Source organism: Hemiscyllium ocellatum, chromosome 16, assembly GCF_020745735.1.
Source record: "Hemiscyllium ocellatum isolate sHemOce1 chromosome 16, sHemOce1.pat.X.cur, whole genome shotgun sequence".
Lineage (NCBI taxonomy): Eukaryota > Metazoa > Chordata > Chondrichthyes > Orectolobiformes > Hemiscylliidae > Hemiscyllium > Hemiscyllium ocellatum.
Window position 1 is genome coordinate 39,867,917 of NC_083416.1, and position 24,166 is coordinate 39,892,082.

Genomic DNA, 24,166 nt, shown 5'->3' on the forward strand with positions numbered 1-24,166 from the left:
AATAGAAAACATCTTTTAAAATCAAACAATATGACAAATCAGTTCAATCTGTTGTATTTTAAGTTAAACAAAAATTTTATTGCATTCATTTAGCTCATTTTCATTGTGGCTTGTTGATCACTGTTACTGAAATGTCATTGATATAAAGGTAGAGTCAATGGCTTCAGATATTCTTTAATGTAGATGTAATTTGGGCCAATAAAGCATAGGGTTGTTCTTCATTTTACAGATAGAGGTTTTGAACAAGTTATTGAAAATACTCTTGATCTATTGTTCTTTGCTTCTCTTGCTACAATGCATTCCTTCTTTTAGTTTCAACTTCATCTTCATCCAATTCCTCCTTGAACAAGAATGCCTATTCATACTGTTGTGCATCCTTTAACCCCAATGCTTTCAGCAATACCAGTTGTGCAATATTCAGCAAATCATAATAATGTGGACTAACAATGTTGAGAAAGGTGAAAATGATAATGACATTTGAGCTATTACTTTAAAGTGTTAATAGCTTTTGTTGTGATGCTTCAGTTAATAGAATGCACCTTTGTTCTTCAGTCCACCTGGATCTGCATAAGGTTTTCTTTTCTGCAGTACATGAAGGGGGCATTTTTCTAAAAGAAAAGATCATGGGATGTGGGCATCATTGTCAAGACTAGTGTTTATTGCATATCCGTAATTGCTCTTGAACTTCACTTGTAAAGTCATTTCAGAGAACAGTTAAACCACAACCACATTACTTTGAGTCTGGAGTCACATATAGTCCAGACCAGATATAGATGGCAGATTTCCTTCACAAATGGACATTTGTTTAACAGCAGTCAATATTGGCCATCATTCATAATTTATCAAATACATTAGAAAAATGTCTTAATAATACTAAACTTATTAATTGAATTTAAATTCGATCAGCAGCCATAATAGGATTTGAACACATGTCACCAGAGCCTGGGACATTTCCACAAGATTATTGTCTCTCCTGTCTGCTGGAAGCCACCCTTTAACATTCTTGGATGGATGGGTGAAAAAGGGGGGTGGGTGACATAACTGTCATAGGATGAAAGTATTATGACAGCTGTTAGCCAACCGAGTTTAGATCTATAACTTCCTTCTGGAATGTTCTCCAGTTATGACTGACACTGAAAATCATTCCCATTAGCAAGCACTCTTTGCTTGTTTTGAGGAAGGGTCACTGGACTCGAAATGCTAACTCTGCTTTCTTTCGACAGATGCTGCCAGACCTGCTGAGTTTTTCCAGCCATTTCTGAGTTTGTTTCTAAAAGTCAGTTTCAGTAGGTTTTTTTTGTTTGGCATAAAAGAGGAGTTGAGTCCTGGGGTGGGTCAGACACGATCTTGTTGAATGATGAGGTAGGCTTGAGTGGCTGAAAGGCCTACTCCTACTTATATTCCTTATGTTCTTAAGAACTTATTTTCACCAGTACCTTACAAGTAAATGACAGAAGGTGCAGGTCTGGAACGTACCTCGACTTAGTGGGAGAGAGAGGAAAAAGAAAACATACTGAGGCCACATAGCTGGCACAGGTTAAAGAGACTATCACTTTTCTTAATATGTTTTCACTTCCTGTGTTACAATGTCTGATGTCGTAGGATTTTTGTTATAGAACCTGGTTAAGTCATACACATGTGAGATGCCTTTTCCAAGATCCCAAGGATATAAAATGCTGCAATTACTAAGCAAGCCACATCTTTTAAAAGTAACAAAGTCTTTGATCAGCTTGTGTCATAGGTCTGTGTCCCTTTGACCGTACCTTTGAGACTGCACCAATGTATTTCATCTTACTGTGAAGGATACTGATGCTAATGATAATGTCCAGGGAATGTCTCAGAGCCTGGTCTGTACACATTCTTTTATGTTTACGCTAGCTTTTTGAGACAGCATGGAATCAGAAATGATTTCACATATATCAGCATGGAAATGTTATTATGTATAAGCTTTTTAAGGCTGGAAATGTTCATTTGGCAGCTCAGAAGTTCACTGTATCCACAGTAATCTGCTAGGAAAAGCAGCACAAAGCTCTATCGTCAGTGGTTAAACCTTGCCGTAGAGGAAGTTCAAGCATATAAAGGCAGCTTAGCAATCTCTGCCCACTCTGGAGCATTGAAACGATACACATGAAGGAATTTTCAAATGATTCCTCCTTAGAATTTGGCTGACTGTCATGACAGACTGAATTACACATCACTCAGATGTCTATCCTCATGGAAGGTTTCAGATATACATAACTGTGGTACTTTGCCATGCAAATGTATTGTCTCACTTCTTTTTACCTAACAGTGATTCACAGTGGGTTGTATGTCGCTACTTATATGTTAATTCATCTGAAGATATCAATCACATATTAAAATGGATAATGCAACATTACCAATTCAAATCCTTAGCCTCATCTTTATATTTAGATTGCTCTCGTTCCCCATCCCTGTCTTCATCCAGGGGATCTCCCTTTTGTGTCCTCATGTTGTTCAGGGCACAGCAAAGCACACCACCATGAACCTTTCTGGGTTGTACTGCAAAGCTCCGTTCGAAGGGTACAGTTGTCGCATCCTCACCTTAAACTAGCCTATGGTCTAATGGAATAGTAAGCATCGTTGTTCTTCATTCTGCGTCTGTCTGTAAAGTTCTTAAAGGTGGCATGAGTCATAATTTTGAGTGTTTCCCACCTGTCATCCTGAATGAGCTGAGGATTTTGGAAAGAAGCAGGAACCTGCGAGTATTCAGGTATATACAAGTCATGGCAGTAGCCAGAGTATTTGATGGAGACCTCCAGAATTTGAATTTCATGATTACAAAGCAGTTGACAATATGGGAGTGAGAGGGCACATTTAAAGCAACTTTGGAGCAATCCATATCTCTGAATCTAGAAGGAACAGTGAAAATAGAGAATCCTAATGCTCGAGTTGCTTGATTATCGTCAAGGAAATGGGGGAAGAAGAAGTGGGCTATTGTGAAAACAACATTCATGATCTCCCTGATGTACTTTTGGTGAAAGATTGGGAGGGGTCTCCAGTTGCTCACTGAATAAAGATTTTGGCACCAAAATTAAGGGTAACTGTGACCTTGACATCCACTGGGATGGGATTTCCAACAGCTCTCTCTTATTACAGCTCCAAAATGATGGAATGAGATATCTTCAGTGGCAGTGCTTTTCATACATTTGCATATAACCACAGCAAATTCTATGAACCCTGGGTCTTACTATTCATCTGCATTTTGTCACCTTCACTTGGATCTTAGAACATAGAACATAGAAAATAGAACAATACAGCACAGAAAAGGCCCTTTGGCCCTCAATGTTGCACCGACCTGTGAACTATTCTCAGCTCGTCCCCCTACACTATCCTAAAACCATCCAATGCTTATCTAAGAATTGTTTAAATCTCCCTAAAGTGGCTGAGTTGACTACATTAGCAGGTAGGGCATTCCATGCCCTTACCACTCTGCATAAAGAGCCTGCCTCTGACATCTCTTAAATCCATCACCCCTCAATATGTAGTTATGCTCCCTCGTACGAACTGACATCATCATCCTAGGAAAAAGACTTTCACTGTTTACTCTATCTAAACCTCTGATCATCTTGTATGTCTCTATCAAATCCCCTCTTAACCCTCCTCTTTCCAATGAGAACAGACCTAAGTCTCTCAGTCTTTCCTCATAAGACCTTCCCTCCAGACCAGGCAACATCCTGGTAAATCTCCTTTGCACCTTTTCCAATGCTTCCACTACCTTCCTGAAATATGGCGACCAGATCTGTACACAATATTCCAAGTGTGGCCGCACTAGCGTTCTGTATAATTGCAGAATGATATTGTGGCTCCAGAACTCAATCCCTCTACAAATGAAATCTAACACACCGTATGCCTTCTGAACAGCACTATCCACCTGGGTGGCAACTTTCAGGGATCTATGTACATGGATTCCAAGATCACTCTGCACATCCACACTCACAAGAATCTTTCTATTGATCCAGTATTCTGCCTTCCTGTTATTCTCTCCAATGTGCATCATCTCACATTTAGCTGCATTGAACTCCATTTGCCACCTCTCAGCCCAATTTTGCAGTTTATCCAAGTCCCCCTGCAACCTGAACATTCTTCCAAACTGTCCACTACTCCACTGACTTTAGTGTCATCTGCAAATTTACTAATCCATCCACCTATGCCTGCGTCTAAGTCATTTATGAAAATGACAAACAGCAGTGGTCCCAAAACAAATCCTTGTGGCACACCACCAATAACTGGACTCCCGGCTGAATATTTTCCATCAACCACCGCTCACTGCCTTCTTTCAGAAAGCCCGTTTCAAATCCAAACTGCTAAATCACCCTCAATTCCATGCCTCTGCATTTTCTCCAACAGACGACCATGTGGAACCTTATCAAAGGCTTTACTGAAGTCCAAGTATACCACGTCAACTGCCCTATCCTCATCTACATGCTTGGTCACTGTTTCAAAAAACTCAATGAGGTTTGTGAGACACAGCCTACCCTTGACGAAACCATGTTGACTATCTGAAATCAAATTGTTGCCCAAGGAAGCTTCCATCATGCCTCATCTTGTCCTGCTTCATCCTCTGGAGACTGTGTGACAAATGATGCAGGTTACTGGTCTTACTTAGGCCATAAGACCATAAGATACATGCATGGAAGTAAGGCCATTCAGCCCATTGAGTTCACTCCACCATTTAATCATGGCTGATGGGCATTTCAACTCTACTTACCCACACTCTCCTCTTAATTCCTTGCAAAATCAAGAATTTATCAATCTCTGCCTTGAAGACATTTAACGCCTGGCCTCCACTGCACTCCATGGCAATGAATTTCACAGGCCCACCGCTCTCTGGCTGAAGAAATGTCTTCTCATTTCCATTCTAAATTGACCACTTCAAATTCTAAGACTGCGCCCACGAGTCCTAGTCTCCCCGTCTAATGGAAACAAGGTTTCCCAGCGTCCACCCTTTCTAAGCCATGCATTATCTTGTAAGTTTCTATTAGATCTCCCCTCAACCTTCTAAACTCTAATGAATACAATCCCAGGATCCTTAGCCATTCATCACATGTTAGACCTACCATTCCAGGGATAATCTAGCTTCACTTGCTGTAGCTCTAGCAATCACTGTCTCTTTCTGCATAGCCTTCCTATTAAGAACAAGACCACAAAGAAACTGGGCAATCCATCTGCCACTTCAGGTCCATGAACATTCACTCCGAGGGGAATGTCAAAGTGATCACAGAGTGTTGATAAAGTGACAACTGAGGCCTCACATCCTTTACAATCAGGCCGAAGGCTCTGGTCTCACACAAATTGGCAAGAAGACATCCCAAGGAAGCTTCCATCATGCCTCAGTAAGAAATGCTCAGATGTGTGACCTTTTTGAATGTACAGTGGACAAGCAAAGCGCTTGTGAAATAGTTGTCCGAAAGTAACCCACTATGAAATTCCCCACACTTGCCCAAACAAAAAACATCACAGCCCATGTCTTTGCACATTCATTTATCTGTCTGAGATTATGACAATTGCTATGTGTTGTCTTTCAGTACTCGCTATAGATTGGAAATATCAGGCTCTGCTTTTGAGTCCCCCCTTATGTTAAGACTTGCTGAGTGTAGATGACAAGGAGGCAATCAGTGAGAACAATGCAATGCTCATGACTGTGCGATATCTACAATCTTTGATAATTAGCGATCTCTAGAACTGATGGCAGATGGCAACATTTCTTAATCAGTGAATCCATTGTTATTGTAATCGCCCTTTGGCAGACCTTAAAAACAAAGCCAGTAACACCGCCTCCATAGAAAAAAATACAGTATCTTACTTCTCCCATTTGATTGCAGCAATTTTGTGAACTTACTGTCAATTGAATTTCAACCCAATGTGGTGAGGTTCCAATTTTGTACTCACGTGGGTGACTGAATCGTCATTGTTCTTCATTCTTAAAGGTGGCATGAGCCATATTTTGAGGGGTACACCTTGTCTCCCAGCAGTCATCCTGAATGAGCTGAGAGTTTTTGAAAGAGGCAGCAACCTGTGAGTGTTCGAGTTTGTACAAGTCATGGTAGCTCCCAGTATATTTGATGGAGACCTCCAGAATTTGAATTTGATAATTACAATGTGATTGATTATATGGGAGTGGAACCCTGTTACCCATCTATTTCCCCCCATTCTTCATCCTTGCTTTTGAGCTGCTGGGCCTGTGTTCCTGATGATGGTGCAGCCTCCCCCATTTTGGTTCAGCCCATTCACATCACTATTGACTTGACCACTTTACACCCAGACCTCATAATTCTCGAGTGCCCTTAATGGCTTAATAGTGTACTCATGTGGGGGCCAGAGTAACCCTGAGAAAGTGAGGACTCCAGATGCTGGAGAGTCAGAGTTGAAAAGTGCAGTGCTGGAAAAGCACAGCAGGTCATGCATCATCCGAGGAGCAGGAGAGTTGACGTTTCAGGCACTAGCCCCTCATCAGGAATGCCAGAGTAACCATAACAGGCATGAACCCTCTCCATACTTTGAGATCTCCCTGTTCTCTTCCATTAACTATGAGGGCCAACCCTGTGTATAAATGCTGACAATCACTGTAGCCATTCCTTCATCAATCCTCTGAAATGACTTTATCTGCTCACTTTTACCAGCATACTATGGACTGATGTTTAATTATCAGGTTTATAATGTAACCTAATAAACCCTCTTGACTATTAGTAGCCAGACCCCAATGACTATATTCTACCCCCAGACTGCCTTGGCAGGTCAATGCTGACTGACTTGAGTCCACCCTCTATACTGATCTCACAACAGCACCCTGACTGTCCGGGATGTAATCCTCCAATTTCTTCCAGCTTGAGGACTCTCTGTGTCAAGATCTCTAGACATCAAGGGCACAGATCCCCAGAGTCATGGCAGAACAAATGCTTGACTGACTGTCAAGAATGGGGGGTAATAGATGGGTCACAAGGTTCCACTCCCATATAATCAATCACATTGTAATTATCAAATTCAAATTCTGGAGGTCTCCGTCAAATATACTGGGAGCTACCATGACTTGTACAAACTCGAACATTCACGGTTGCTGCCTCTTTCAAAAACTCTCGGCTCATTCAGGATGACTGCTGGGAGACAAGGTGTACCCCTCAAAATATGGGTCATGCCACCTTTAAGAATACTGTCTGGACTAAAACTGGACCAGCCCTAGTCTGAATATATTGGTATCCCATCACTGACTAAAGTCTACCCTAAACACACGAAACACTCCTCTTTTTTCACTTTCACATATCGACATTTCCTTCAATCACATAACTGCCCTCTGGGCAATTAGGGAAGCAATAAATGCTGCCTTAGTTAGCAATGTACTCAGCCCATGGTTGTGGATGTATGATGCTTGCATGCAGTGCAGCTTTGATGTACAACAACATATCCATCCCCTGTCTGACAAATACTGTTTCTACTTAGTCCTTCTCACTGCAATCCCATTCTGCAACAAGTAGCTAAGCCACAGAGGATGTCTGCTTCTAACTTGGTGCTAAATTCTTTGACCTCTTAAAAGCAGGCCATGACCCAGAGGATGCGTGCCTTGAAGGAAACACTAAAAATCCTGTATAGATGCATGAAATGCATGGCTGAATCTCAGTGCAAACCGACCTGCTACAAATGTGCAATCCTGGCAGTCTTTCAGCTCTAATGTAGGTACTTGAAGGCCTGAAATACTGGCTGCTTTGGGCCAAACACAGGCCTGATGAGGGTATGAGCTGTTTGTTTCGCTGATGCCGAGTTCTGTGGATGAAGGGTTGAGGAAATGTATGGTCATTGGTCATGGAGGCATGCAGAAGAAGCGGTTCCATAAAAACAGAAGTGTGATTGGCAGTATAGTCATTCCCATAAGCTGCAAAAGATACTGTTGAAAATTGCCAGGTACTTACTATGGATGTAGGCTTGCTCACCGAGCTGGAAGGTTCATTTCTAGCTCATTGAGCAAACCTACATTCAGAACCTCAACCTGAGCTACAAATCTTCTCAAAACTCACTAGGTACTCACTATGTTTTAGCTGTGGAGTTTTGTATCATTTAGTTTCTCGATTGCAGGAGGAAGATTTGAAGTGAGATGCTATCATGACAAATTGGGGCACTAATGAGATGCAAATGCATGGAAATGAATATCTTATCACCCTAGGACAAGATTCTGAACTTGTAAGTTAAGATGTGAGATGTTAAGTTGGGTAAGTTTTTCGACAACATTGGGAATTTGATTTGTTGACTGTCACAGATTAGGTCATCTCATCTGTTATTATTTTTGTGAAGTCAGACAGGATAAATTCTGCCATATGGCTCTGTGCCTTTCAGCAGCATGGAAAAAAAGTGAAAACTGAGGGAAGATATCAGTAAAATGAAAAAAAATCAGGATTTTACTATTGATTAAAAAAAAGTTTGGTATTTGCTTCTTGAAGTTTAAGCAGCAAGTTCAGAGTCTCAGTTATGAGGTTAATTACCTCATTTTCATGCACTTGAATCTTATTAATCATCCGACTCATCTGATTCCTAAGCAGCTTCCAGTAACGCCATTCTCTCCTGAGAAACAAGAAACCTCCAATTCCCAATATGGAAATGCAGCTCCCACTTGTCCCACAAGTCTTCCTCCAACTCTGCCTTCACACAATGTCCCTCCACTCTCCACGAACACCATTCTTCAATGTTTAACCACACAAATTAGGAAACCATCAGTCTCATCACATCACCTTTCCTGCTTTCAGGCCAACTCATGCATCACATCAGCCTTTCAAGATATCACTTTGGAGTTTGGGAGCACCTATGACTTGCATGCTTCTGCCAGGTTACTTTGCATACAGGGGACTACACAAGTCTTATAAAAACAGATTGCATTTTATGGTTCACAGTTTCACTTCTTAGCATTGATGCTTTGTGATTACTTGGAGATGACCAGCCTCTATGGCTTCCATTGCTTTTTAATACAGATGATGAGATAGGTAATCTGTCAGAATTCAGAGACACGAACAGTTAAGGTGGTAAACATTTCACTAAATGGTTCGGTGTTACATTAGTACCACACTTACACTGTGTGCCAGCTGCTAGAGACTTCTAAGTACCAGGTCAGATTGGCTGTAATATACCTTTTCTTATTATCTGCAAATTCAGAGTTAACTTAACAAAGTTTTCAACTTTTAAGCTGATGTTGAGTTTTCAATTGCTTCAAAAACAGTAAGCACCATTGTCATAGGAGTATTGTGACTGCATGAGTTATCTCCTAAATTCACTCTTCCTGTGCCAGTATTGAACGGTCATAAAATTACAACGAAATACAGCAATAATATTGCTTCCATATTATCTGAATACAACAACAGATTTATTACTCAAGGTAATTTCAGTTTAGATTTTTGACAGACTTGCATGGGGTACAAATATGTATGCATCATTCAGGATGGATTTTAGTGAAAATCCTGAAGTTATAATTTATTTTAAAAATTGTCTTACATTTCAATTCACAATGTGGAACAGAAATATTTGCAATTGTGACTAATTTTCTTACTTTGTGTCCATATTTCCATCCTATATGTACCATAATCTTTTAATTAAGAATACATCTAACACACTCTCAGTATATGCCATTAAATACATATGAACAAAAATAAGAGTCTATTCAAGTTAAACAGTATTTAAATTTGTGCAGCAAATACTGTCTTGTACATAGTTGCTTACTCACCCTTTGAATTCCATCATGGATTCTCTTCACGCAGTTCTCCAAACCATTCGTTTTGTTTATCATATTCCACAAATGAGCATATGTTTGTTCAAGCTCAAATGGATTTCGACCTTTGGTTTTGATTATTTGCAATACTTCTGAATCAAGGACTGTACCATATGGAACATCTGTCTGTTTGGCAAGGTCCTGGAAAGATCTGTATTATGGAAGACATAGTTATATTAGTAAATGCCTAGATTTTATTTACAATTTATGCAGTCGAATGTCATAATTTATTTTAATTGCAAATTTGTCATGGCATTTTAATTATCCCAAAGCGTTTTAATTATGCTAGCTTCTCAATTTGATAATTAGTATTGCCGCATTCAAAACACCAGGTGCTGATTAAGAAATGTATAAATATTCCTCATAAAAAAACATGTTTATAGTCAAATGTATATTTATATCGCTAAGGTTGTAATATCACCTCCGAAATATCAAAAATTCAAGTAACAGTATTTTCTTCAAAACATAAGTTCATCTTTTTTAAAAAATCTCTGTATAACCAGATGCAAGAAATGCCCTACTCACAAATTTATGACATCAGTCTGGTTCAAGAAGTTGAGTAGATTTCTCAGCTCAACCTAAATTAATTTCTTTATAGCAAACTGTTTTTTTAAATCATGTACAAGTGAACAAGTGTTCCCAATTAACATAGAGACTATCTGACCAGCTGCCTTTTCTACTTCCCTCTTTTAAAATTATAGAATCCCTACAGTATGGAAGCAGCCCATTCAGCCCATTTAGTCCACACTGTTCCTCTGAAGTGTAACCCACCCAGACCCAACCCCATACCCTATAAGTCATTATTTCCCTTGGCTAATCCACCTAGCCTGCACATCCCTGAGCACAATAGCACAGCCAACCTACCTAACCTACACATCCTTGAAGTGTTGGAGGAAACCGGAGCACCTGGAAGAAACTCATGAAGTATTAGGAGAATATGCAAACTCTGCACAGACATTTGCTTGAGGATAGAATAAAACCCAGGTCTCTGGCACTGTGAGGCAGCAATGCTAACCATTGTGTCACCATGCCACCTGAAAATTCTATCATCTTTGAGATTCAAACCATTACTGGGTCAGTGGATTAACAATTCAGAAATAATACCACTGGCCACCTCTTCCCTGAGCTCTTTGTGCCAAATGTACTTCAAGGATCCTTCCAACCTAAAGCGCTGAAACTGTATCTTTCTCTGCTTAAATCTTATCTCCTTATATGCTCTCTCAAATCTAATTTTAGCCATGAGACTTATCTCTTGCTCTCTCAACCTGACAGAATTAATTACTGAGATTGATTGGGCTATAGTCATGAAGGATTTTAAAAGCAAGGAAATAAATGATTTTATATGAGGCATTTTTTAAAGATACAGAGACATTGCACTGTGATTTGGATAGCCTAAGTGAGCAAGAAAATGCTTGGTAATGCAGTATAATGTGGATAAATTTCAGGTTATCCACTTTAGTAGCAACAATAGAAAGGCAGGTTATTATTTGAATGGCTGTAAACAGAGAGGGGAGTGTTCAATGAGACCAGGTGCCCTCATGTACAGTGATTGAAAGTAAGTGTGGAAGTGCAGCAGACAGTACAGAAAGCAAATTGCATTTTCCACTTCATAGGGAGACTATTTGAGTAGAGGAACAGGAATGACTTGCTGCAGTTATACACGGCATTGAAGAGGCCACACCTGGAATATTGTGTGTAGTTTTTGTCGTCTTCTCTGAGTAAGGATGTTCTTGCTATAGACTCCCCATAGTGAAGGTTTATCAAATTGATTCTTGGGATAGCAGGACTGATGGAGGAGGAGACATTGAGTCAGTAGGATTGTATTCGCTGGAGTTTATGAGGATCTCATAGAAACTTATTAAATTCTAACAGGACCAGACAGGCTAGATGCAGTAAAGATGTTCCCAAAGGTGGGGAAGTCCAGGCCACGGGTCATAGTTTAAGGATATGGGGTTTTTTTAAGGCTGAGATAGGGAGAAATTTTTTCACCCAGAGAGTGGTAAGCTTGTAGAATTCACTACCACAGAAAGTGGCTGAGGTCAAAACATTATTTATTATCAAAGATGATGTAGACATAGCTCTTTGATGAGGGATCAATGGATATAGAGGAGGGCAGGATAAGGGTTTTGAGCTTGATGATCAGCCCTGATCATATTGAATGGTGGAACAGGCTTGAGGGGTCAAATGGCCTACTGATGTTTATATCTTCTACATTTCTATGTCACAGAGAGCCAATAGGCAGCCTTTTTGAAAACTCTAATAATAAGGTTAATTCACTGAAATCTTGATGTTCAAATTCCTGAAGTTCTCTGAAGTCACACTGTTGAGATTGCTTTGCTCAAAGGTATGATTAACTGCATCTATGATTCTGGTTCTGGTATTACCTCCCTGCATAATTTTCCAGAAAATATGGCACAGTTAATCACATCAATCTCCTTTGCATTTCTCTTGCAGTCCTCACTTAAATGGCATGCCCTGTGTGGTTCTTCTTCCTTTTAGAACATAGTCAATATAAGTCCTACAATAAACTTTCTTCACATTTTTCCATGCCATCATCTCATGCACCAAACAAGGACCAATTCTTAGACCTCTCATTATGTTCATTTGCATGCTGCTGTTCAGTGACCTGCTTTATAGGCCACTTGTCATCTTCCATTTGTATGCTAGTGACATCTCAAGATGTTATTCTCCCTTTCGATCATTGTTTCTTACGATGTACTGCTGTATTCCTCAGTTCATTGGCTGTTAAAACCCTCAGCAAGACAGTTGTTGCCTCCATATTCAATGTTCTCCTTACGCTTTGTGTACATTTGTGTTAAATTTAAAATCCTTAGCTAATTTTCATTTTGGACACCAGAGTTGCGAGTTGGGCTACTTCCATTTCCTTATCTCTACCTTGCCCCCCTCTATACTTTGTAGTCACTCAACCAGCCATCCAATATAGGTAGGTCCCTGAATATGTTTGTACTATCATTAAAAATTGAGATGGTTATCTAGCAATCTAATCCATCTGCCACATTCAAAGACACTTCCTACACAAAACGAAGCCTTTCTCTGCAAACACCATTGGAAAAAATGCTAAATGTCTTGAAATTTTCAGTCTGCTGTAAAAATATTTATCTTTCACAGCATCAAAGTCAATGAATTGCATAACAATCTCTGAAATATGTCAATGAATTATATAAAGACAGCACTTCCACCCTATGAGATAAGTGGTGTTTGACTTTTGGAAACTCAACCAAATGTTCATAAACATTCCCAGCTGTCAAGTGATGTTCATTAATGTCAACAGTAGAATACAATAAAATTGAAACATGAGATGCCTTTTTTTAAAATCTGCAGATTGTGTCATTTTCATTTGAAAGCAGACTGCATGTCAGTCAATTAAATGTAGCCAGTGTATTAAGTTTAAATGCTACAGTTTGAAAGCATTTTGGCATTCTTTCTATTGGGAAAAGTATGGTCATGCATAACAATACACACAATAATTGTCAATGCAATGATGACCTTCCCTTTAAAGGACAAATCTCATGATCAAACATTGCATTGGCATACATCCAAATGGACTTCAGCAAAGCATTGGACAAGGTTCTTCATGGTAGACTGGTTAGCAAGATTGGATCACATACAATACAGGGAGAACTAGCCATTTGGACACAAAACTGGCTCAAAGGTAGAAGACAGAGGGTGGTGGTGGAGGATTGCATTTCAGACTGGAGGCCTGTGACTAGCAATGTGCCATAAGGATTGGTGCTGGGTCCACTGCTTTTCATAATTTACATAAATGATTTGGATGTGAACAAAGGAGGTATGGTCAGTATGCTTGCCAGTGGTATCAAAATTGGAGGTATAGTATACAGTGAAGAGGATTACCTCAGAGTACAATGGGATCTTAGCAGGTGGACCGAGGAGTGGTAGATAGAATTTAATTTAGACAAATGTGAGGTGCTGCATTTTGGAAAGGCAAATCAGGACAGAACTTATATACTTAATGGTAAGGTCCTCGGGAGTGTTACTGAAGAAAAAGAACTTAGACTGAGGTTCATAGTTCCTTGAAAGTGGAGTTGCAGTTAGATAGGATAGTGAAGAAGGTGTTTGGTATACTTTCCTTTATTGGTCAGAGCATCGAGCATGGAGTTGGGAGGTCATATTGCAGTTGGACATTGGTTAGGTCACTTTTGGAATACTATGTACAATTCTGGTCTCCGTGCTATAGCAAATATGTTGTGAAACTTGAAAGGGTTCAGAAAAGATTTACAAGGATGTTGCCAGGGTTAGAAAGTTTGAGCTATAGGGAGAGGCTGCATAGACCGGGACTGTTATCCCTGGAGCATTGGAAGATGAGGGTGACCATATAGAGGCTTGTAAAATCATGAAGGGCATGGATAGGTTAAATAGTTAAGATCTTTTCCCCAAGGTGGGCGGGGTACAAAACTAGAGGGCATAGAATTAAGGTGAGAGGGGAAAGATTTAAAAGAGACTTAAGGGACAATATTTTCATACAGTGGGTGGTGCATGTATAGAGTGAGCAAGTATAGAGGAAGTGGTGGAGCTTGGTACAATTACAACATTTAAAAGGCATCTGGATGGGTAGATGAATCGGAAGCATTTAGAGGGGTATGGGTCAAACACTGGCAAATGGAACTAGAGTAATTTAGGATATCTGGGCTGCATGGATGAGTTGGACCAAAGGGTTTGTTTCCAAGCTGTACCTCTCTATGACCCTATGACATCCATACTACAATGCTGTGTCTAATTGTGACATTCAGTGATGCCAAAACATTTAACACTTACCTGTCAGAATGTTTGGGACTCTTCAGCAAGGTTTCCCCCCAGGTTACAAACCCTTAAATCTGGTGAGTTTTTTAAAAGGGTTTCAGCACATCAAATGATGTGGGAAAATAAATTTAAATTTCCTGTGATGCTCGCAATGGTGACCCTGGCTTCAGAAAAGGTCCATTTGAAATTTGTGACCCATGACAAGATCTTACAGTAATTGCAAGGATGTAGGATGGCACTGCAAATTAGTACTTGCAGTCACAAATCCTTTTCTTTTTGCATTGCTAACCCCTTCCAATAAGAAGACAAAAATCCAGCCGCTTATCTCCAATGTTCTCCCATGGAATCGCTCCATTACACTTCTCTCCCCAGCTTTGCTTTCCTATTGTACCTTCTCTTATTTTTCCATAGTCCCAACATAGGGGGCAATATCCACCAGACATTATTGAATGATCACTTTAAGGGAGTTGCTTGCAAGAGGAATATATTGCATAAGAGATGCAACCATTCAGAAAGTTAAAGTTTGCATGATGACAAAGAAAAAAACACTACCTGATTAAATAGAGGATTTGGAGGGCATTAGGTAAGCGGGTGAACAAATAGAAAAGATGAAATCATTACTAATTAGAATTAGGTACAATCACCTGATGAAGGAGGGTCGGTCCGAAAGCTAGTGCGCTTCCAATTAAACCTGTTGGACTATAATCTGGTATTGTGTGATTTTTAACAGATGTATCAGGATTGCAAAGCGTGATCCTGATCCACTGGTTGTGGGATAGCTTAGCTCTGTTTGTCACATGCTGCCTTTATTGTTTGTCATAACAGTACTTCTATTGTAGCTTCATCAGGTTGAGTTCTCATTTGTAAGTCTCCCCTGCTCTTCTCCTGGAATGCATTTCTGTACTCTTTATTCAGTTATGCTTCATTCTCCAGCTGGCGAATAAACGGGAAAATATACTGGGCCATGAGTTTACTGATTTTATCTGAGTACAATTCTGATGATCATGATGGCCTAAATTGTCTCATAGATGTCAACTTCTGATTGTGAGATCTGTTTGAAATCTATTTATTCCACATAGTGATCATGCCACACAATAGCATAGTGGGTATACTCAATTGAAGATTAATGTAAAATATTATAGAATAATACATATCAGGGCAGTTCAAAGGTTGGATTTCTCTTTTCTAAACAGGGAGCAACAGTAGTATTAGGCTTTTAAGATTCTGAAAGGTTATGAGAGTTTAGATGTAGAGGAAGATAATTTCACTTCAGGCAGGACCAGAATTAGGGAACACAAACGTGCGACAGTTACTAATTAGTTCAACAGGAATATTCGCAAAAAGGTACTTTACCCATTACAAATTGGATGGCTGATGAAATATTAATTTACTCTGTGGTGTAGTTGACAGGAATTTGAGAAAGAAGTGAAGACATATTATTCTTTTGTTCAACATCACATACATTTAAAAATAAAGAATATAATGGGCCAAACATGCAGCTTGAGATGAAACTGAAGATAATGACATATGAACCTGAGGCATATCTGAAAACAAAATACCCAGAAGAGAAGGGTTGCATGAATTACTGTTGGAAGAAACAAAAGCAGGTGAAAAGTAAAGGACAATGAGATCAAGAATGTTAAATAAGGATAAATAAAGATGAAATGTGATGATCAACCCTCGCTTTTATGCAAAGACGTGGACTGGGATTGTGTGCATGTCCTGATATGTGATTTACCACAATTTATTAGTATTTTGGTGCTTTTATTAATGTTTCTGAATATTTTAATGCTGTCATCCCTGTGTTTTCTTCCTTCTGTAACCAAGCAATTTCAAAATAACAAGGAAATGTTAAAACTGGAGATAGTTCTTGTTTGCGTACAAATGATCTTCAGTGATATTTACAAAACTGTTTCTTCATTAAATACCAAATATAATCTTATTCTTTTGTGCAGCAGCTCAATATTAAATACAATGAAGTAATAACCCTCACATCGGTGTGTGGGAAGTGAGAGGATTCCATTATTCACCACAAAGGTCTGTGAACACATTCTTTCTTCCTCTGCAGAAACCTGGCTGAAACTGTATTGCTGTTGGATAAATTGAGATTGTCTCAGTTTTCCAGTAGCTTTTTCACTTGCAAGTGAGTGACTGTATATCAGTACATGCTGCAAACAATGCACACTCTGGAACTGGAATGTACAATTCATTATATCACAAAGTAAAGACTAATAAATTCATGCTTGACACTGTAAAGCAATGATTTTTATCTGCTCAACTGCATATCTGATGTGTAATTTTGCATTATCATGAATAAACTCTTTAAAATAAGGTGAAATATCCAAAAAAGAACAGTATTCATTTGACGAGTACAGTGTTCATTTGGGATTGACTTGGCTCATGGAATGTTTCTCAGTGATGTTCAGCAAGTTCTGTCACTGTATCTTCCCAGACAGCCTTTTTAAGTGCCAATTCCACCTCTATGATGCCCTTTTATCCGATTTTAGCCCAATTACAATACTCACTGCATTAGGAACAAATCGTCACTGCAAGGATATCCCAGAACAGATCGGCATCCTTGGGACCAGCACATGGACAAAGCTTTGTTAGTCCAGAAATGTTGTGCATGGTTCCTGACATTTGTCTCACACATGGCAGGCAACAGAAAATTGGCAGCATACTTTGGAGGCAAAGACTTGGAAGCCCTTAGATGGGTTGGTTCAGAAGCAGAATATTCTCTTTCTCCAGGACCAGAAAAGGAGGCCTCAATACCAGACCACGCCAGCACAGTCTGAGATTAACACCCAGATCAGTGCTACCTCAGCCACCTGGAAGAATGCCCAGCAATGTAGGGAGAAGGTCAATGACCCAGTCTACTCTACCAGCCTAAGTGCTACCATTTTCTCTTTGATACCACACACTGACTCTAACTGTGTTGCAGTACTCACTTCCCACCAAGTCTTATACTCTATCAATCTTACTACTGCCAGCAAACTCTTCCCTCACTTGGTATCACCCATCCCAAGCCCCAATACCTCTAACCCTGCAGGCATACTGTGCTGCCTATTCTCTCTTGGCACACCTCCCTAACTGCACCAAAAGAAGTAGTTGTGCCACTCACTTTAATCTCCCTTAATTTCTACTTTTCTCTCATTACAGATGGAAAATAGCCTACAATAGAGCAGAAAGAGTCAAGGCAGGTGATGGACTGCTTGCATTTGGCTCCTTACTCCTTATGAAGAGAGGATCCAGATCTTGACTGCTCCATTTGGCTTACTGATTGTGTCCATGGACTGATATCAGAGGTTGCCCTTAACTTACAATGTTGGGAAGTCCAGAGCAAACTTGACTGAGCACTGCTGATAGGAATGACAAGCTTCCTGGCTTTGTGTCTTTACTAGTTAATACAGGCATACAGCAATGCTGAGAGCCTGGTATCTCTGGCTGAGGGTCAAGGTGCAAAAAGGCAGTACAAGGCAGGAATAACCAGCTTGGAGATGAAGGCTGGTCCAGTCATGGGCTGGATGTATGTCCCTGAGTGTACAGTGTATTTGATTAGATTACTTACAGTGTGGAAACAGGCCCTTCGGCCCAACAAGTCCACACCGACCCACGGAAGCGCAACCCACCCATACCCCTACATTTACCCCTTACCTAACACTACGGGCAATTTAGCATGGCCAATTCACCTGACCCGCACATCTTTGGACTGTGGATGGAAACCGGAGCACCCAGAGGAAACCCACGCAGACACGGGGAGAACGTGCAAACTCCACACAGTCAGTCGCCTGAGTCAGGAATTGAACCCGGGTCTCAGGCGCTGTGAGGCAGCAGTGCTAACCACTGTGCCACCATGCCGCCCAAAATATTTGTTAGATGTCTCACGTGATTCTATCTGTTACCATTGTCAATTGCATTCAAGTCCCTAGTATATTCTGTCCTTTATTTCCAAAGTGGAATTAGACACAAATTAAAAAGAGTGAAAATGGAGCCAGAGCTAGAAATGTTATCTACTATGGTTAGGAGTCTAGAAGCAGCTGGAAAGAGAGAAAGAGAGATGATGTTTCAGGTCAGTTATCCTTCTATGTTTCTTTCTTTACAGATGGTGCCAGAACGTCTAAGCATTTCCAGAAATTCCTGGTTGTATCTCAGATTTCCAGAAATCTTTGCTCTTTTACTAACTATATTCCAACTCACCAAGGTCTTTAAAGCTCAATGACATGAATTATATTGCGATGAAAATAGGGGGAATGGTTTTCAATAACAACAAAAGGCATCTTACAGCAATGGGTCCAATGTTTCATTCAACCATAAGATTGGAACTTGAATGCCAGAGACAGTGTGACAACTAACATTAACATAATTGGGTAAACAAAAAATAAATAAATTTATTCTATAGTGTTGTAATTTATGCAGATCATTTTCAAGGATCTGTCTATAAAATAGAATTCCACTCTTCAACATAAACATACAAGATTCAGCCTATCATCCTTTATGTTTAAGTGTCAGTTTAATTCCGTTTTGGAGGGTTTCTCGCTGTGTGGCCTAGCGAGATGTTTTATCATGTCTTACCAATCTCACCTCATTATTTACCCTGCCATTAAGACATCCCTCTTGCTCAATTCTAGCTCTACCTTACCATGCACCATTGCCAGAAGAGTTTACCACTCACTGGATATCCACCTGAAGACCAGCTTCCCTGGTTTCTGTGCCATTTTTGAAAGGCCACTGTGCACCTGGACAAGTTTTGGTAAACCCAATGTTGCCCCTCACCACAACTTCATGACACAGTAGCCATAAAGCCTCACATAGCCAGCAAGAATGGCACATGTTTGCACTTACAACACCATTTTCACACCCTAGTCACTGCTTAACCGCCATGCTGCATAGTATACTTGTTCTTTGCTACGTCTTGTCTAAACGCCTTCTCTAGTTAACTGCTATTCTGTCCCCAGTATCCATTGTACACCCACATCTTGTCATTGTCCAGTAGGGGAATGTCACACACAGGAGAAAGTGAGGACTGCAGATGCTGGAGAACGTAGTCCGCAGTCCATACGGGGTCAGTCGGTTCTGTAGATAGGTGCTGAGGAAGGAGATGTGGCTGTGGTAACAAGTCTGTTTGAGGATGTGGCTGAAGAGCTTCAGGGCAGAGGAGATGACCTGGGGGGGTGCAGTGAGAGATGTGCGCTTTTCCAGCAACACATTTTAAGCAATGTCACACACAGGCAAGCAATCGGACAATTACCAGCATGAGTTTTTATTTGTAGTCAGCAAAAGTGAACACAAACAAAATGAGTAGAGGCAGCAGCTCGCCCTCGCATTGCAAACCAAATGCTGTCATCATGATCGATGACTATTTGCATTCATGATGGTCTGTTGCACCAAGCTATCATTTACTGGAACCGGATGTGAGTCATGTCCTGTATGCCTCTTGCGCCTAATGCAGTTGAGCTCTGTCACATACGCGGACAAATTTCTCCTCCCCAGGATCCTCATCATTTTCCTTGGAAGATTGCTCCCCTTCTCCTAGTATCTCAGGATCTATCACTTAGCCTCATTACCTGTTTAAATGGTGCAGAGCACAGCACGCCAGGTGATGTGATACACTCTGACTCAAGCAAAACGAGTTCTTAGGTCTCAGAAGAGTCAGTGGTGGAGTTTCCTGCAGATGAATGCTGCACACACTCTTCCATACAGTGTGACACCCTGATAATGAGGGCTTTGCCTCCATTATTCATTCAGCTTCAGCCTCAATATCTGCATCAACTTGGTGAAGGTGTTGGCCCAGTGATCAACATATAACATCAAAAAGGAACTGCCTGCTGTGCTCCAAGCCCTTCCCATCTCAGATCTACATCAACAATGAAACTTATCATTGAATTCAGTAAAGTCCATTGTAATGCTTACGTGCCAGATGATCTACTCCCTGCCGTGGCCATTTGGTTGATTAACCCAGTAAAATGTCTCAAATAGAGTCATAGAGTTATAGAGATGTACAGCATGGAAACAGACCTTTTCGTCCAACCCATCCATGCTGACCAGACATCCTAACCCAATCTAGTCCCACCTGCCAGCACCCGGCCCATGTCCCTCCAAACCCTTCCTATTTGTATACCCATCCAAATGCCTCTTAAATGTTGCAATTGTACCAGCCTCCACCACTTCCTCTGGCAGCTCATTCCATATGTGTACCACCCTCTGTGTGAAAAAGTTGCCCCTTCGTTCTCTTTTACCTTTCCCCTTTCACCCTAAACCTACATTCTCTAGTTCTGGACTCCCCCACCCCAGGGAAAATACTTTACCTATTTACCCTATTCATGCCCCTCATAATTTTGTAAACCTCGATAAGGTCACCCCTCAGCCTCCGATGTTTCAGGGAAAACAACCCCAGCCTGTTCAGCCTCTCCCCACAGCACAAATTCTCCAACCCTAGCTACATCCTTGTAAATCTTTTCTGAACCCTTTCAAGTTTCACAACATTTTTCCGATAGGAAAGAGACCACAATTGTTCTCAATATTCCAACAGTGGCTTAACCAATGTCCTGTACAGTCGCAACATGACCTCCCAACTCCTATACTCAATACTCTGGTCAATAAAGGAAAGCATGCCAAATGCCTTCTTCACCATCCTATCTACCTGTGACTCCACTTTCAAGGAGCTATGAACCTGCACTCCAAGATCTCTTTGTTCAGCAACACTCCCCAGGACCTTACCATTAAGTGTATAAGTCCTGCTAAGATTTGTTTTCCCAAAATACAGCATCTCACATTTATCTGAATTAAACTCCATAGATGTTAGATTGATATCTTGGTGTACTAGATGCAGTAAGATGCCCTGCCCTCACACCAGACAGATCTTTGCTAACAAGAAGGACAAACACTCTGGTCTATATCTGTTCAAAGGAGCATGTCAAATCAACGCGACTGACAGTCTCGAGGCATGGCATGGCAAAGTGTGGATGCTACAAAAATGCAGGTAGATGTTAAATGAACAAATGATCAGCCATGAGTGAGCCGGGTACCTTGCCCTGTAGACAAAGTCTCCTTGCAGCAGCCTTTCAATGCTGAGTGCTGTTCTGCCCTCCAATACAGGTCTGTACTTCCTAAGTATCCTGCAAATGGATCTAAGAGGTGCCATAAGAAGAACCTGGGGGAGCATTGAAAATCTTGGATGGCAATGTCTGTGGTTAAGGTATTTTACCCCTCACCACCAGATGGAAAGTATGTTGGCTGACATAACCAATTAGCCAGAATGGGTGAATTTTGTAAAGCTTTCATAAACAGGAAACATGGCATACAGAGTAATTAAATTAAAAGGGAGCCATATGTCCACCTGCCAACACTGGATTGAGATGTAGATATCAAAACCATGGTGCATCTGTGTTAGTTTGGGCTTCATACTGCCATCTGGTTCTCACTTGCAACACATTTAGATGCTATAAGTAGTTAACTCAGGTGAAATATTTTCAAATTCGGCCATCCTCCAAGGTATTCTCCATGGAACACAAGAATGGGATGGCATTCTTGCAAAGGTGGCATACACCAGATAGCTTTGTGCAGCTCTTTGAGCTCAGCAGTTTTACTTGGCACTCTGTAACACAAGGGAGGTGAGCAGAAAACTGACAGCTTGCATGGAGGCGAGAAACCAGTAAGGCTGAGTCAGTTGCGAAGGGAGTCTGGTTCAAATTTAAAGGTTGTTAAATGCTGGCTTTGTGACCTTAATATGGCTTATGTCAATGACAATAGAATCGGTAAGAAAATTTTGGTGATGATACAGAGCCACCCTGTTTCACCCAGAGGAACTTCTGTACACTGCTTGAAGCTGCAGCATTGTTGACAAACTGTGGTTTTGAAAAACTTCTCAGCCACACAATCACACACCTTCCAGTACTTTAAATTTTATTTCTAATTGGACTGGAAATAATTGGAAGTGGTGCACAATTCTGGGTCACCCACTGATAATGACATACTACAATTAAATTCTGCCCAATTAGGTCATATTGAAAATATTCAATTTAATGCAGTGTGCCTTCCGATAACAAATATTTTACTGAATTGCATTTTGACTGGCAGTATTTCAAAAATGTACCGCAAAGTTATTTACACTTTGACATAAGAAAAATAATGTTTTACCGAATAGGGTTTTCAATTCGATTGTTGGTCAAGATGGCTGTTAGGTTTGCAGTGTATGTCGAGATGATTATAAAAACAAAAAGCCACCAAAATCCCATCAACAAACGAACTGCCAAAGTATTAATGGGGATGTCTCCTCCTGTTCCTAGAAAGAAAAAGTAACACAAATGAATGAAAATCAGCATCATCTTTGTGATTTAAATTAACTCTTGGAGACAAATCTTCAGGTAATTACAAATTGTAAAATGTACCAGATGGTGACTTAATTATTTGGAGGATGGTTCCAAATAGTATTTTAGTATATCAGAATCCACTGCCCAGAACTCTACACCATGGGGTGCTGATTAAATGTCATTGATGTTTATCTACGTCTTTCAGCTGTAATTGTGCCTCAGAGTAAACGTAAAATTTCGAAATTTCACTCACTGACTCTTTTAATACTCCCTTCAAGGACCTCTCTGAGGCAGCATGGAAAGTTGGGCCTGGGTTTTGTTCCTGGTTGGGTGCATGGAATGGGGGAATTCCTAACTACACAAACTCGACCTTCAAAGATGGCTGCCTGCATTCTACATCGTCAGATTGGGAGTGATGGTACAAATTGTAAGTTGGATCAGGCAACTTTGAAATTGCTGAAAATGCAGACAGTTGCTGAGATGGAATGGATGAAAAGCCTGCCTTGGGGATCCAGCACTATGTACAAAACTTGAAAGGCAAGAACAAAATATAAAATATCTCTCCATCCCTCATATCCCGTTTTCCCTCTTCCATTGCCCCGCTCCATCCATGCCATCCTATGTCTAATTACTCATCCCTATGCCCAACTACACATATATCCTGTTGCTGCTCATTCCCCAATGCCTATTAACATCCACAATTTTTTCCCCTTCCTCTACCATGTCAACGCAACTAGTATCCATAAGTACCTATGCACTCAGCGAAGAATACCTTCTACTGATTAAAGTTTTATATTGCAAACTATATTGAAAAAGTGCTCAGCCTAATAAACACATCTATTGCCAGGTCATGACAGCTTTACCCTTCCTGAAAGGTCCTGACAGATCTTGATAAATTTGAGATTTGACAGCTTTGACAATTCTTGACACTTCTTGACAGATGCTGACAGTGCTTGAAAGCTTTGACACATCTTGACGACCTTGACAGATTTCAACAGGTTTTGGTTGAAATGCCTTTTGAAGATTCAACTCTTCTCATGAGATCATGATAATTGTGACAATTCTTGACAACTTATCTATAGGCTTGACATTTAAAACGATTGATGCACTTTTTACTCACAATCATTTCTACAATTAACAAGTGAATCTCCTCCCTTCATTAAAGGTACATAAGTTTCCGCCAATAGGATGCTCAACCCACATTCTCAACTGATTACTGAGCCCAATACCTAAGGTTCCAGAGATCATTTCATAGCAGTAAAGCTGCTCTGCAAAGAGCTACCCTGGCGGTTCAAAAGAATCCCAAATTGGTCTG

At 40.5% G+C, this 24,166-nt stretch overlaps 1 protein-coding gene across 1 annotated transcript in view; it reads right to left on the reverse strand.

Annotated features, from left to right (window-relative positions):
* LOC132823558 (glutamate receptor ionotropic, delta-2-like) overlaps window positions 1-24,166 on the reverse strand; it is a 536,033-nt gene that overhangs the window by 86,914 nt on the left and 424,953 nt on the right. Inside the window, exons 12-13 of the mRNA XM_060837503.1 lie at window positions 22,679-22,817; window positions 9,719-9,914 (exon numbers count right to left, since the gene is read on the reverse strand). Coding sequence (XP_060693486.1) covers window positions 9,719-9,914; window positions 22,679-22,817 — 335 coding nt within the window. The remainder of the gene's footprint in view (window positions 1-9,718; window positions 9,915-22,678; window positions 22,818-24,166) is intronic.